This window comes from Dipodomys merriami, unplaced genomic scaffold (genome assembly GCF_024711535.1).
Source record: "Dipodomys merriami isolate MVZ:Mamm:240054 unplaced genomic scaffold, mDipMer1.0.p SCAF_15, whole genome shotgun sequence".
Taxonomy (NCBI): Eukaryota; Metazoa; Chordata; class Mammalia; order Rodentia; family Heteromyidae; genus Dipodomys; species Dipodomys merriami.
The window spans coordinates 34,358,516-34,373,978 of NW_027202826.1; the positions used below are offsets into that span (position 1 = coordinate 34,358,516).

The 15,463-nt window shown below is 41.0% G+C and overlaps 1 protein-coding gene across 3 annotated transcripts in view; it reads right to left on the reverse strand.

Moving 5' to 3' along the window:
• The window catches only part of Ankrd50 (ankyrin repeat domain containing 50), a 38,081-nt gene that overhangs the window by 10,404 nt on the left and 12,214 nt on the right, over window positions 1–15,463 (reverse strand). For all 3 annotated transcript variants that reach the window (XM_070022559.1, XM_070022560.1, XM_070022561.1), the window contains exon 3: window positions 2,889–3,118. In XM_070022559.1, the coding sequence (XP_069878660.1) occupies window positions 2,889–3,118 (230 nt within the window). The remainder of the gene's footprint in view (window positions 1–2,888; window positions 3,119–15,463) is intronic.

A 15,463-nucleotide genomic window follows, 5' to 3' on the forward strand; every position in this document is an offset into this window, starting at 1 on the left:
CTACCACTTGAGCCAGAGTGCCACACCCAGCTTTTTCTGAGTAGTGTATTGGAGATAAGAGTCTCATGGACTTTTCTGCCAGGGCTGACTTCAAACTGCAATCCTCAGATCTCAGCCTCCTGAGTAGCTAGGATTAAAGGTGTAAGTAACCGGTGCATGGCTAGAAAGAACACTTTTAAGATAGAAATACTGTATGATCTGTATCTTTTTTAAAGAAAGTACTGGTAATAGGTTTTAATTAGATTAGTAATATTCTTAAAGTTGTACCCCAAATTAAAAATTTACCATCAACAGAGGTAGAAGAAATGTTTATTTGTAGCCTAGAATTTTTTTTACGGTTAATATTTAAGTGGAAGGAGCATGGTAAGAAAATCTGACCACCATCTTAGGATTGGATTCCTAGTTGTTTTTTTCCCCCCAGCAAATCATGGTTGAAAGAAAACACAAATTTATTCATCTGCAAATCACTGAAAACCACTTTTTTTTTCCAGCTGAGTTCTAGATGCTGGAGAGGTGAAGTGGTGAGTGGGTAAGTCAGGACCAATTCCTGGAGATGTCATCCTAGTAGGGGATGACAGACTAACATATTTTAATCAGCAGTGACATGCTAAAGAAAATAAAGCCAGCTAAGGGAGTGAGTGTGTAATTAAGAAGCTGAGGAGGTCAAAATGGAGCTCTAACAGAAAATGCAGTGTGTGGTACCTGAACAGAGAACTAAGTGGAGAGACGGCAATGAAAGATCAGGGAGGACATTCTAGGGAGATGAAACCAAGTGCCATATCCTACAACAGATAAAACAGATCTGAAAAGACCCCTTGCTGGATGGTGCCATGCAGGGAAAGGGAAAGCTCATTCAGTAGGAGTGCAAATTACTTCAATCATTCTAGTTAGTAATTTGGTAAGATTAACTAAAGTTCAAAAGGCACAAACTCTCTAACCGAGCCATTCCAAGTCCATGTTTGTCCCATAAACCTTTAGCACAAATCATGTTTAAGAGACACCTAATAACAAACCATTTTGGAATACAGGTTGAATAACAACCTTCATTTAAAATGCTTGGGGGCTGGGAAGGTGGCTCAGTGGTAGAGCGCTTGCCTTGTATGCATGAGGCCCTGGGTTCGTTTCCTCAGCACCACATAAACAGAAAAAAAAAAAAAAAAGCCAGAAGTGGCGCTGTGGCTCAAGTGGTAGAGTGCTAGCCTTAAGCTGAAGAGCTGAGGGACAGCGCCAAGCCCCATGACTGGACCGCCCCCTCCCCCCAAATAATAAATAAAAATGCTTGGAATTCAGATTTTGGAATATAAGCTTATACAAGGTAAGATATATTGGGGACAGGGCCCCATGCTTAAAGAAATCGACTAGGCAATTTTACATAAGACTCTTAGTATTCTGTACATGAAACAATTTTTGTGGTGAGAAAACCTCCACTTGTGGAATTATGTTTGTGGATTTTGGAGCATTAGATTAAGGTTTCTCAACTAGTAGTGTCAAAATGTCAACAATGTGAATGTCTATGAAGAGGACAACAGAAAAACAAGTTATTCTCAGAAAGAATACTACTCTCTAGCAGTGAAAAAAGTGATTTAGATTTAGAAGCAATAATAAAAGCTTTTGCTTAAAGATGAGAATAAAATGATAGTAATAATAGCAACATCTTAAAGGCTTTGGTAAGGTTATGAGCACAAGCTGGCGAGTATTAAGAGCTAAGATCATACCTGTGGTGCTGCTGTGTAAACTGTAAAACACATACAGTATACATACTGGGACCAGCACTGGCACATCTAATAAGAGTGAAGGAAACACAGGAACTGGTTTGCTATGCCTGACACAGTAAGTGTGGCATCAATGTTAGCAACTCTCTCTTGGTTTTATTAGTAACAAGCAAGAAGCCAAACACTTCTGCCACAGTAGCAAGGGAAACTGAGACAGACTGACACCCCACAGGACATCACAGGTCACAGAAAATCCTTACAAAGTAACAGAAGATTCTGCCACATTGTAAGATTGTACAGAGCTACTTAAAAGTGATGGGGCTGGGGCTGGGAAGGTGACTCAGTGATAGAGTGCTTGCCTTGCATGCATGAGGCCCTGGGTTTGATTCCTCCACCACCACATAAGCAGAAAAAGCAGGAAGTGGCGCTTTGGCTCAAGTGGTAGAGCGCTAGCCTTAAGCTGAAGAGCTGAGGGACAGCACCCAGGCCCAGAGTTCAGGCCTTACGACTGACAAAAAAAAAAAGTGATGGTGCTGACTCCTGATTAACTCAATTCATATCCTTCCAGTTATATTGCAAATGCTGAGAGTCCTTGTTTTAGAATCTATTCCCACAGTTCAAAAAGTGCTGCATATAATCAAATGGTAGCAGCCACAACTTTAGTAGGGTTGATTAAAAAGAGAAGTAAAATAAAGAAAGAAAAAAAAAGGAAAAGAAGAAAAGTGCAGTGTACCTTTATACATTAGACTGTTGTCTCACACTTAGAAAAAGGAAACAACATCAGGAAGTATCCTAAGAGGCAATTAGTTCTACGGCTTCTCCGATACAGCAAGAAAGGCACTTAGAGCAATTTCAAGACATAACCACTGCTCTTAAGATGCTGGCTTAGTAAGAGAAAACAGAACTGACCTTGACACAGCAGCATACTATAGGCAGCCCCAAAGACAGAACACAAACAATACAACACACCCCTGGCCCTGTACTAAGGCATCCAGGACAGAATTTTAAGAGTGTTCTGATGACTGTAAAATATGCTATGGATGATAACAGCTGATGGAACAAGCAATCAAAGCCCCTGTGGCTTTCTTCCATGGCTGTGCTCTGAGAAAGAACCCTGTCCCAGGTTTCGTTCATCAATGCAGCCCCTTTTGGATGGCAGTAAGGAATTGTGCTTACCAGTGAACATTTTAGTCACAGCCTTACTCTGTTTCCGGGCAGAACAGAGCAGTAACAGCCATGGTGGAAAGAAGTCATGGTGTCCAGCTAAGAGCTCAGCCACCGTCCCAGAGAAGCTGCTAGATGTCTGTTCACCTTCGGCGATGTTCCACCCTTCATCCACCGAGTCAACAAGCAGGTACAGGCTCTGCTGGGGAGGCTTCATTCCCAAGAGTGGGAGCAGCACGCACCTGTAAGACACATCCACAGCAGTATGGTCAATGCTACTGCCCAGGAGGTTAGCATCCCTTATCCAAACATCAGGACTGCAAATTAGCAGTGACTAAAAACTACAGTTGTAGATCTAAAACCTTATCCATTTCAATTACTTCAGGGAGAATACTGGTTCTAACTAGTTCAGCAACATGGTTTCTATGATATTATGTGTATGTGTGTATATAACTCAGGGTAACTAAAGAGCCTAGCAGTAGCAACTGGAGAAAAAGCAGGCTTCAATATTTTCTTTCTGATGTTTTCAGTCAGTGATAAAAAGCTTGAATTGTCTATGGCAATGCTGAACAGAGGAAGAAAACATTAGCTTTGAGGTCACTATCATCATTATCATAAATGGGGAAGTTCAACAGAATTTAAAAGTACTTTATTATTGTTTTTCCCATGAGATTTACATAAATAAGGCTTGAAAACACAAAGTATACTTAATAAAAAAAGTTTCTAGGTGTTTATTATTTATTGCTTAGTAAAGAAAATGTTCCTATTATTACACTGAATAAAATATTTCCTATGCATATAATTTCTCCTACAGCTGAATATAAATTTATTATGAATGACAGTATGCTCATTCATTTCCAGTCAACATGTACTCTAGATGGTTGGGTCACACTGAGCACACACACACAGAAGAAGACATAGCACATCTGGTTAGGAATGAGGATAGTCACATAATATTTCCTATAGCATTCTTTTTTTAAAATTTTTTATTGTAAAGATACTATACAGAGGGTTGCAGTTACATGAGCAAGGTAATGAGTACACTTCCTATTGAGCATTGTTACCCCCTCCATTGTTTTCCCCCTACCATCCTTTCCCTCCCTACCTTCCCCGAGGTTCTTTTTTTTTTTAATTGTGATTAAATGATTACATAATTTCCCAAATTTCACAGTATTGTGGAATAATGATGCTCATTTAAAGTCAAATTCATTCTAACTTTCCTGGAGCAAATTGTCTATCACGATCTATAACATATAACGGTGTACACATATACACCATACATGTGATCAGCAGCATGGGGATATTTAGTAGTGGTTCGACCAGATGAGTGGGAGTTCTTTGTTTTTTAAGTCCTGTTAATTTTGTCGTATCACCTAACATTTTGGATTTAACATCCACTTATCAGGGAGACCATGTACCATTTGTCTCTTTGCTCTTGGCTTACCTCGCTCAACATGATTCCTTCTAGATCCATCCATTTCCCTGCAAATGCCACTATTTTGTCATTTCTAATGGCTGCATAATATTCCATTGTGTATAGATACCACAATTTTTGGATCCATTCATCTGTGGTGGGGCATCTGAGTTGTTTCCATATCCTAGCTATTGTGAACAGTGCTGCAATAAACATGTCCTTGTATATTGGTTCCTGTTGTTCAGGGTAGATGCCTAGAAGTGGTATGACTGGGTCGTAAGGGAGGTCAATCTTTAGCTTTCTAAGGACCCTCCAGGCTGCTTTCCAAAGTGGTTGTATAAGTGTACATTCCCACCAGCAGTGTAATAGGTTTCCTCTTTCTCTACATCCCCTCCAGCATTTGTCGTTGGCTGACTTGTGGATGTGGGACATTCTGACTGGGGTAAGGTGGTATCTCAGGGTTGTCTTTACTTGCATTTCCTTCACCACCAGGATGGTAAACATTTCCTCACGTGTTTCTTTGCCATTTTTATTTCTTCATCTGAGAAGTCCCTCTTTAGTTCCCTTGCCCATTTAGTAATTGGTTTGTTAGATTTGGGAGGGATTAGTTTCTTGAGTTCCCTGTATATAGTGGATGTTAACCCCTTGTCTGATACATTGCTGGTAAATATTTTTTCCCAATTAGTTGGTTGTCTTTCTAGCTTGGTTGGGATAGATTTAGCTGTGCAGAAGCTTTTTATTTTTTATTTATGTCGAGTCTCTCTCCAATTTGTTGTGACCCTGGGACTCTGTTCAGGAAGATTCTTCCTGTGCCTATTAGTTCAAGTGTCTCTCCTACTCTGTCCTGCAGTAGTTTCAGAGATTCAGGTTTAATGTTAAGGTCTTTAATCCATTTTGAGTTGATGTTGGTGCATGGTGATACTATAGCATTCTTCTTCCCCTCTAAGCCCTAAATACCAACATCCGATTTATCTCTGGGGCACAATTAGGCTACTTTCTATATTTCTCGATGCCACCTGTATCTTAGTAGCATCACTTATTACCTCTTTCAGTCACCTGGACCTCTATAAGAAATTTCACTGAGCAGTGCCCTTCATGCTTACAGAAGCTCCCTTCAGGGAGTTTCTCTGCAGCCATCCTCCTCTCTTTAAAAGGGTCAGAGTGATCCCAAATAAAGACTTGGCATGGCATCTATCTATCTATCTATCTGTCTGTCTGTCTGTCTGTCTGTCTGTCTGTCTGTCTATCTATGATCCTGGCAGGCAAGCACAGTGATAAATGCCTCCATCCAGCTGCTTTTTCTTTGTACTCTGAGGAATAGGGGGCAGAGGGTGAACACTATTTCTGCAACAAAGGATGGACAGGACAGCTGAGAGGACCTTGCTCAAGAACAAGGGGCATAATGGTGGCTAAATCAGAGAAAGAGCACTTGAACCTACCCTGTCTCCTCTACCCCAAATGCTGAGACAGCTGCAGAGGGTCTCAAAAGTTGCAAGTAGTAATTAAGAAAGTCTACCTAGAAAATGATCCCACCTAAATACCAGGCACTTTGTAGAGAGACCCATAGCCTCCAAGGAACAGGAGGGACCAGGGCATCAGCACATGCTTGCACATGCTGTTCCCTTCTCCACATGCTCAAGGTCCCAGCAGAAAAAAAATCATGTCAACTTGCTTTCAAACACAAAAGCAATTTACTTCTGTCTCATTTGTTTTACATAAGATATATGGCTTTCAACAAATAAACATAAAAGTTATTTTGATAAAGAACACTAGGTACTAGTAGCTCATGCTTGTAATGGTAGCATCCCAGAGAGGTGAAATATGGAGGGCCATAGGTCAGGGCCAGTTCAGGCAGAAAAGTCCGAGAGACTCCCTTTCCAAACTAATCGACCAAAAGCTGAGCTGGAGGTACAGTTCAAGTAGGAAAGCATCAACCAAACAAGCGAGCAGAATAAATGTGAGGCCCTAAATTCAAGCTATGACACACACACACACACACACACACACACACACACACACACACACACACACACACACACACACACACACACACACACACACACACACACACGGCTGAAGGCCATATTACCATTTTTGAGATTTACTGTGAATTTAGTACAATCAAGGTAGCATGGTATTTGCTGAAGACAGACATGTGCAGGCCAGCTTAAATACAGGAAAATGACTTTCCATGAAGTTGTGAAAGTATTTCAGTTGAGAGAGTATTTTCAACAAATGATGCCAAAGAAAGGATGATGTAGGAAGCACAATACAAAGCACAATACAATACTGGAAAAAGAAATATGCAAAAGATAAAAATGTTAACTATGATTTTATCAAAATTAAGTTTAGTAACTATTTTGAGAATGAAAACACAAGTTAGATTGGCAGATTACAATTATAAAGCAAATTTCTGGTTAATATATGAAAAGCTTGCAAGCAAGAGTAAGTAACAATTTCTAAAGGAAGAGCAGTATAGGCACTAAAAAATACATGAGTGAAATAGCATGTAAATATTCAATATCATTTAGTAGGAAAACTCCAGATAAGACAAGAGTGAGTTACCACCCATTAGAATCTCTGAAATAAACGAAAATCCCCTAATACAAAGTGCAGATGCTGTCATACGGTGATGATCAGCCATCCTCAATGGGCACAGCCCCTCAAGGTGTGTGTGCGTGCACATGGGTACACATGTGCTGGTCCTAGGGTTTAACTTAGGGCCTCGACACTACCTATATCCTTTAGTTTTGTCACTCAAAGAAAGCTGGTGCTCTTCCACTTGAGTCACAGCTCCATTTCTGACTTTTTTGTGGTTAATTTGAGTAAAAGTTCCATGGACTTTCCTGCCTAGGCTGGCTTTTAAGTGTGATCCTCAGATTTCAGCTTTCTGAGTATCTGGGATTATAGTTATGAGCCACCAGTGCCCTGTAGCATAGAGAATGTTTTTTGAAAAGTTTGGTAGTTCCCTAAACATACACTTAGTTCATGGCCCAGCAACCTCAATTTTGGTATTTACCTAAGCATGTTCAAACTTATAATCACTCTAAGAACCTATACAAAAGTCCGTCAGCTTGGGTATTATCCTCCAGAACTTGGAACTATACAGATGCTTTTTAGAGGGCACAAGGTAGCATGTCCACATAGGAGGATTCCTCTGCAGCATAAAGGACAATGCTCAGGAACCACACAAGATCGATCCATCCTGTCATATCAATCAATCACAAAAGGACCCAGGTTCAAAGTCTGCATGCATAACCACTCATGTAACACTTGGAGAAGCCAAAACTACAGGGACAGTGTTTACATCACCGGCTGTCAAGGGTTGAGACGGGCAAGATTTACTACAAAAGGAGACTGAGGGAATTTAGGGGTGACAAGATTGCTCTGCACCATAATTATGGTGGATTCATGAATCTATGCATTTGTCAAAAATCATACAAATATGTGATGGAAGTCCATTTTACTGTATGCAGACTAAAACTCATAGAACATAATTATTTCTCCTAGTATATTTCGGAGAACTCAAACATATATTTTGGTGTATACCAGGGAGTCAGTATTTAGAGCTCAAGAAACTAACTTTCTCCTTAGTATGTGCAATCCTGAGCAAGCAAAGGCTAAACTATAAGGCACTATAAACTATAGTGCCTGGTTCTCTTTGGTTTATCTGATCATACCTCTGAAGCCACTGAAGCCCAACTCTCCTAAATCACTGAATCCCATCCAGCCCTCAGTGAAATAGCAGCAACGGGCACCTACACTATTTCTCAACCATGTCACTCACTCTTGATTTTTTTTTTTTTTGGGTCCGCTCGTGGGGCCTGAACTCTGGGCCTGGGCGCTGTCCCTCAGCTCTTCAGCTCAAGGCTAGCGCTCTACCACTTGAGCCACAGTGCCACTTCCGGCTTTTTTCTTTTTTTTTGCTTATGTGGTGCTGAGGAATGGAACCCAGGGCCTCAGGCATGCAAGGCAAACGCTCTACCACTGAGCCACCTTCCCAGCCCTCACTCTTGATTTTTTAATCTATCTCCTGTCACCTTCAGGACCTTCCTCCAAGCTGCAGTCTCTTGAGACAATTCTTGTCCCTTTTTACTTCATGGCCTGAGGTTCCACTCAAGCATCACTAACTATGAGAGAGTGGTCACCTGAAAACAATGTTACTACAATAGCCACAAAAGTCCTGAACAACAATGATAATTAATCAAGTAAGCAGTCTAGCATCTACTTCAAAAACTGTAGGGGACAGGGCAGGTATCATCTATCATTCACTGCCACAATTCTAACAGCTAGTCCAGGACTCTGCAAAAGTGAACTATCTATAAGTGTGTACTGGATGAGGACAGGAGTCAGTGGGTTTATTCACTGTTGCCCTTCAGAACAGTGCTTATCCACTGCAATGCTGCATCTTTAAAATTAAACACTTCATTGCTGACTTGTTCAGCTCCTGTGGGCTTATGTTATTTTCTGTGCCAGCTTCACTGGGCTGGGGGGAAGGGGCGCTCACACACTTGATCACACATTATTCTGGGTGTGTCTATGAGGGTGTTTCTGGGTGAGGTTAATGTTTGGATCAATAGAAATGCAGACTGCTCCCCAGTGTGGATAAGAACCCCATTTTTATCATATGTCAAAGTGGTAGATTAAGGTTCATTTTATGATTTTTTTTTTTGTTTTTAGGTTTAGACTCCAGGAAGAAACAAAGTAAAGTTTTCATAAAGGACATGCTAGACTTGCAGTGAAGTAAAAACAAAATTGAGATACTCTCAATCACAGGAACATTTTTAATATGTAATATTTCAAAGAAAACCATCTCTTACAATCACTTGAAGGAAATAATGGAGTCAAAATTTTTCTTAGATGTCAGAATATGTCCCTACATGTCTTCATTTCTGATAATTAAGTAAATATATATGTATATATATGATGTTATGACTCATCTATACTATATAATCTACCTCAATTATTAAATTAACCCAGCATTAATTGGCTCTGACCTGCCATAATGTTAAAGAGGAAGGATATTTTCAGAAAATTTTGTTTTTAATAGTTCCATTTTTACAGCAATAAGAATAGTTCTGAAAGCGTATTTTAACATAAAGTAAATAACAGATATGGTTAATTAAAACTAAAATACAACCACTCAGCCCAAGCAGAGTATTATCTATCAAACACATCTGAGGGGCCATGGTTTATACATGTAACTGCCACAGGCTTCTGCATTCCTCATCATGGCATGCTGTTAACCGATTCCTACTATTTTGTTTAACAATTAGGAACAGAATACTGTTGTAATTCTGGGGTGACAGACTTTTTTTTAGGGTAACTTATCAGTTTGAGAGATATAGAGAGAAAGTAAGAAATAAGTATAGAACAAGAAGAGGGAGAGAAAGAATGTGGAAGGGAGAGGGGAGGGAGAAAGGAGGTAAAGGGAGGGAAAGGAAAGGAGGGAGGGAAGGAGAGAGAGAGAGAGAGAGAGAGAGAGAGAGAGAGAGAGAGAGAGAGAGAGAGAGAGAGAGAGAGAGAGAGAAGGAAAAAGGTAAGGAAGAAGAATGGAGAGCAGCACCATTGCAGCTCACATATCCAAAATGTGTGTTTCAGTAGTTTTTCTGAGATAAAGTGTTATGCCCTCTGTTTGCTACTCAGTAGCATTAATGGACATTTACAACATCTCTGCTGTGGGCTGAGGAGTGCAAGGTGGAAGAGGGGGAAGGCACAGAATGAGGTCCTGTAGTTTGGATTAGAAAGGGGAGGATGGCACTAGGCCTTCACTTATGATCATTGTTAACTTCACAGTATCACTTCACAGTATCACTCTCTTCTCTTGCTTTGTTACCCATTAGTTTTAAATGTGAGACAAAACACTTAAACCTTTAACTCTTAACATAAGAATTCCAACAACTTTTTCTAAGCTATGATCAGTGCAATACTGATGCAATGATTAGTACATTACCAAAACACAAGGTTTTTAGGAAGATTTTCCAATTTCTGAGTATCTGTTGTTATTAACATTTTTTGCTTTGTTTTGGATATACTGGGGTTTGAACTCAGAGCTTTGCACTTGTTAGGCAAGCACTCTATTGCTCAAGTCCTACCTCCAGCCTTTTTACTTTGGTTGTTTTTGAAGCAGGGTCTTGTTTTGTTCTTGTTTTTTAAACCCAGGCCACCCTGCACAGTGATCTTTCTATTTATGCTTTCCCCTGTTGCTAGGATGGCAGGCACTCACCACTGCACCTGACTTGAGATGGGGTCTAGCAAAGATGTCTCCTGGATTGGCCTACAATCATAGTCTTGCCCATCTCTGGTACCAAGTAGCTAGGAGTATATAAACACTGTAAATATGATGTGAAGAGACTTAGATGGTTAGTTATTTTAAAAATGGTTTTGTCTGTCATGACATGGGTTGGTTATGGGGAGGGTCATGAATTTGTCTTCTAAGTCAAATATGTATAATAGCACTCACTTCCTTGTCTTCTTAAATACAACTAAGCATTAAAAAACAACCATTTATCCACAGCTGAAATGTTTGTCCCTTCCAAAATTCAAACATTTTAGCCAACAAAAAGCCAGAAGTGGGGGCTGGGAAGGTGGCTCAGTGGTAGAGCACTTGCATTGCATGCCTGAGGCCCTGGGTTCGATTCCTCAGCACCACATAAGCAAAAAGAAAAAAATATCCGGAAGTGGCACTGTGGCTCAAGTGGTAGAGTGCTAGCCTTGAGCTGAAGAGCTGAGGGACAGCACCCAGGCCCAGAGTTAAAAAAAGGCCAGAAGTGGAGCTATAGATCAAGAACACAAAAGCTTCAGTATACACACACTCTCTCTCTCTCTCTCTCTCTCTCTCTCTCTCTCTCTCTCTCTCTCTCTCTCTCTCTAACCTCAAACTCACAGACCAGGAGGAAATCCTAACATCAAGTTTATGAATCAAGAGGTAGTTTGGATCAGGAAAGTGGAGCTTCGTGAATGGGATCTTAGTGTCGTGAGAAAAGATCCTGTCCCTTATGAGGACAAAGCATGAACCAAGAACCACAACCTCCCCTCCCCAGATGGAAGACTTCTTGAAATGTGTTTCATTCTCCTGTGACTTCACTATAGCATGGCAAACAAGTTAGAATTATGAATAATTACTGACAAAAAAATTTCCAATAGTCTAATATTTTTTAATTATAAGAATCCAAATACTTTTCTACATTTATTACCAGTGACCATGGTATTTAAAAAGGATGTTTAACATTAAGCATCATGTATAGTAGGAGTTAAGTGTCCTGACTTCAGCACTATTCGAAGGTGGCAGACAGTAGGGGAAGGTCTTGAGGTTGCTAGAGGCACATTAGTGAAGGGGATCCTGGGCACCTGCTGGTAATGGGCTGAGAAATTATGGTTTGTACTAGTTCCCATCATTACCAGAGACCTAAGGACAATGGATTAGCTATCCAGATGAAAGCATGTAAAAAAACTGTCAGCCCAAACACCTTCTCTCTTTAAAGTCAATTTTCTCAAGTATTTGTTATAGTGAAAGCAAGATGATTAAGACAAAGTAATGACCAGATAACCCATTTTGAATTTTAGAGCCTGAAATCTCACAATTCCCTGCAATATTTAGCATTGAGATGTTAAGACAATTAGGGAATGTGGCTCAATTAGAGAATGTGCCAAGATGTGTGAGGCCAAGTTACAAGATTAATCCCAAATATTTAGCACTTTCTAAATCATCTAGGAGCACAGGAAAGCATATCTGCTTATCATTTTATTAACAAATGATTAAATTCTTCAAAAATTTAGACTTTAAAGCTATGTTTATAGAGAAGACGAGAAGTTTTTTGTTGCTGTTTGGTTTTGGTGTCCATACTGAGGCTTGAACTCAGGGCCTCAACACTGTCCCTCAGCTTTTGCCCTCAAGGCTGATGCTCTACTACTTGAGCCACAGCTCCACTTCTGGCTTTTTGCTGGTTAACTGGAGATAAGAGTCTAATAAACATTTCCGTCTGGGCTGGCTTCAAACTGCGATACTTAAATCTCAGCCTTCTGAGATCTAGCTATGATTATAGGCGTGAGCCACCAATGCCCTGGTCTAAGTATCTAATCCATGTATGTTGTCTTCTTTTCAAAGGACATTTAGAATTCTTATTTTCTTCAGAACAAAATCATCCACCCAATACATGAAACAGGAAAGACTGAAAAAAAAATACAATTAGATAACTAAAAATAGCACCTATTTATTTACCAAAACATAAAAAAAATGTAGTAAATGTAACTGGGAATTAAAATCAAGTCAGGAGTTTGATCAAAATGTAAGGTAAAATTTGTCTCTGAACTTCTGATGAAGGAGTTGCTATAATTTCATTTTTTCATTATCTTTATAATTTTTATATAATAATCTTTATCTTTATAATTTCATTACCTTTAGTTGTACAGGGGGGTTTTAACACATCAATTTATGAGTACAATGTCATTTCATATTTTCATGAACTGCCCTTCTCTTTGCTAAAACAACACAGGGGAAAAATGAAATATGGAAGCAAAAAGAAAAAAAAAAAGCACAGCAGCCAGGGGAAAGACAGACATCTTCAAACATGAGAAGTAGATAAACATGGCTCTGCAAGTGAGGTGAATGCAAGGCCTGCCTAGAATGGGCAGAGGCAGCCTGGCTGTTTGCTGTGGGCAGCTACAGGAGCATAGCTCAGGCTCCCTGTAATCAGAAGCAGCTGTAGCATGGAAGGCACAAAGCTGGCCTCAAGGGAGAGAGGACCTGAATCCACAAAGATCTTGAGTCAACATGCCACCTACAAAATTGCCAATAGCAGCTTGGAGTTGGAACTTTGCATCTCAAAATTCAGCCCTCATTCGAATCTCACTGGGAACTAGGGAATAAATAGTGAGACAATCCATCACAATTACAGCAGGAAGAATAAAGCAGCAGAAATGGTGGTTGTGAGAGGGTCACAAGTGGAGAGGGGAAGTGAAACTCCTCATGCTCAAGAGAAAGTCAGAGAGAGAGAGAGAGAGAGAGAGAGAGAGAGAGAGAGAGAGAGAGAGAGAGAGAGTGTATGTGTATACAAACACCCACTGTTCCCCCTGTGGCCCCTTCCCATGGTTTCACTCCAAGCACAGGTGGTCCTCTCAATAAGTCCTCACAGAGCACTTGTATACCAGGTAACTGGCACAGCTGGGGGCAGTGGGGAGGTGTCCCCAGGCTCTGAGGTCACTTCCACCTCTGCTGTGGCCACGCCTCCTCCCTGCCCTCTCCCCCAACCTCAACCTTGCAACTAGTGGTCCCTCTCTACACCTCCATCTTGTGCAGGGCAGCTAATGAGCTCTGCCTGAACAACCAAAGAATTTTAAACATGACATTTGTAATGTCCACAGAAATAAAAGCAGAAAAAATTAGATTTTTGAAAAAGAAATAGCATAAGCTGGGTGTGGTGGTGCATATTTATAATACTGGTGGTTGTGTCCGCCCGGGAGAAATGGCCCCTTCCCTTGGTCTCTCCTGCTGCACCTTGGAAGTCCCCGCCCAGCACCTGTAGCCCAGGCAGCTGGCATGCTGGGGCAGAGGGAGGGCCCGGTCTCCAAGATCATTTCCGCTTCTGCTGTGGCCTTGCCAGCTTCCCCACTCTGTAGAATCTCTCCTCCCACCTAATCCCTCTTGCTCCACCTTGACTGGGCAGCAGTTTGGTGTCTCTCTCTGTAAGCCATCCTCTGCCTGAACGGCTTAGGAGAGTCCTTTCGGCCACCCTTACATCAGTTACTAGGGAGGAATTTCAAGGCTAGCCCAAGTAGAAAGGAAACAAGAGCCCATATTTAAACCTAAATGGCTGGAAATACAGGCTCAAGTGATAAGAGTGCAAGACCCTGGGTTCAATCCCTGAGAATGAAAAAACAAAAACTACAGACAAAAAACCCAATTACTAAAGAAGATAAAACAAATCCAAAATCCAAAAAGGAACAAAATAAATGTAGTTAGGACCGGGCACCAGTGACCTTCCATCCTAGCTACCCCAGCGGCTGAGGTCTGAGGATCACAGTTAGAAGCCAGCCCTGGCAAGAAAGTCCATGAGCCGCTCATCTCAAATTGAACACCAAAAAGGCTGGAAGGGAAGCTGAGACTCAAGTGATAGAGTCCTTGCCTTGAGCACAAAAGCTCAGGGACAGCTTTCAGGCCCTGAGTTCAAGCCCAAGGACTAGCACAAATAAATAAACAATTGCAGGAGGTCAAAAAAGAGATGAAAATGGATTATACAGTCTGGTCTGTGTTTTTGTAGACATAGAGGGCTGCTGAAGCAAGAACACAGGAGGAATTCAAACTTCAGAGAAGAGTTTTTTTCAAAGAAGTGAAATACAGATTGCTGATTTCTTCTCAAGGGTCATTTGCTCACTTGAAAGCATAAGCTGATTACAGGCAGAGACCAAGAATCAGATGTGGTCCACCCAGAGGGATTCTATCAAGGGAACAAAACCAGTAGGGCTTTAGAGGTCAGCTGGGTGTCTTTTAAAGTACAAATGTGAACTGTCCTGACCACAAGACTAAATTTCCCTAAGGTATGTTTGCTAACTTCTGGGCTGTACTTAAAAGAGTGGGAAACTAGGTCAAGTATGTCTAAAGACCAACATGAAATCTCTCCTAGTCTGTACATTGGAAACAAAATTCTGCCAAAGAGAGGGTGCTTGTTTTAAACAGAGAATTCAAAGAGATTTGTAAAAGTTTGAAGTGATATGGGGCACGAAGCCACAGAGCTAAACCTAAATATTACTCGGGAGAAAAGTGTATTGTGGAGTCACAGGAGCTGAGGAGACACCTACAGGCTCTGATCAAATCTTTAGGTGGATCCGAGCAAAAAACAGATATAAACCAGCGGCCTTATGAGAACAGGAGGATGGAGCCCAGCCAGCTTGAGCCCTAATTTTGCCATCAAAGCTGGCCAGGAGAGGACAGGGAAAACCTCCTCTGATTTAAAAACAACAGCAAAAAACCACAAGGACAACCTCTGAAAAGATAATGCTGGATGAACACAGCCATAATATGTGACTAAGGAAGTAGGGGAACAATGTGACTGGCAGGGGCAGGGGTGTGTGACTGGGAGAATGGTGGAAGGGATTGCCTCTGATCAAGGAGCAGTGGACACACAATGGTCATGTTAAATTATAACCCCTTGGACTGCCATTTGAAGATCAAAAA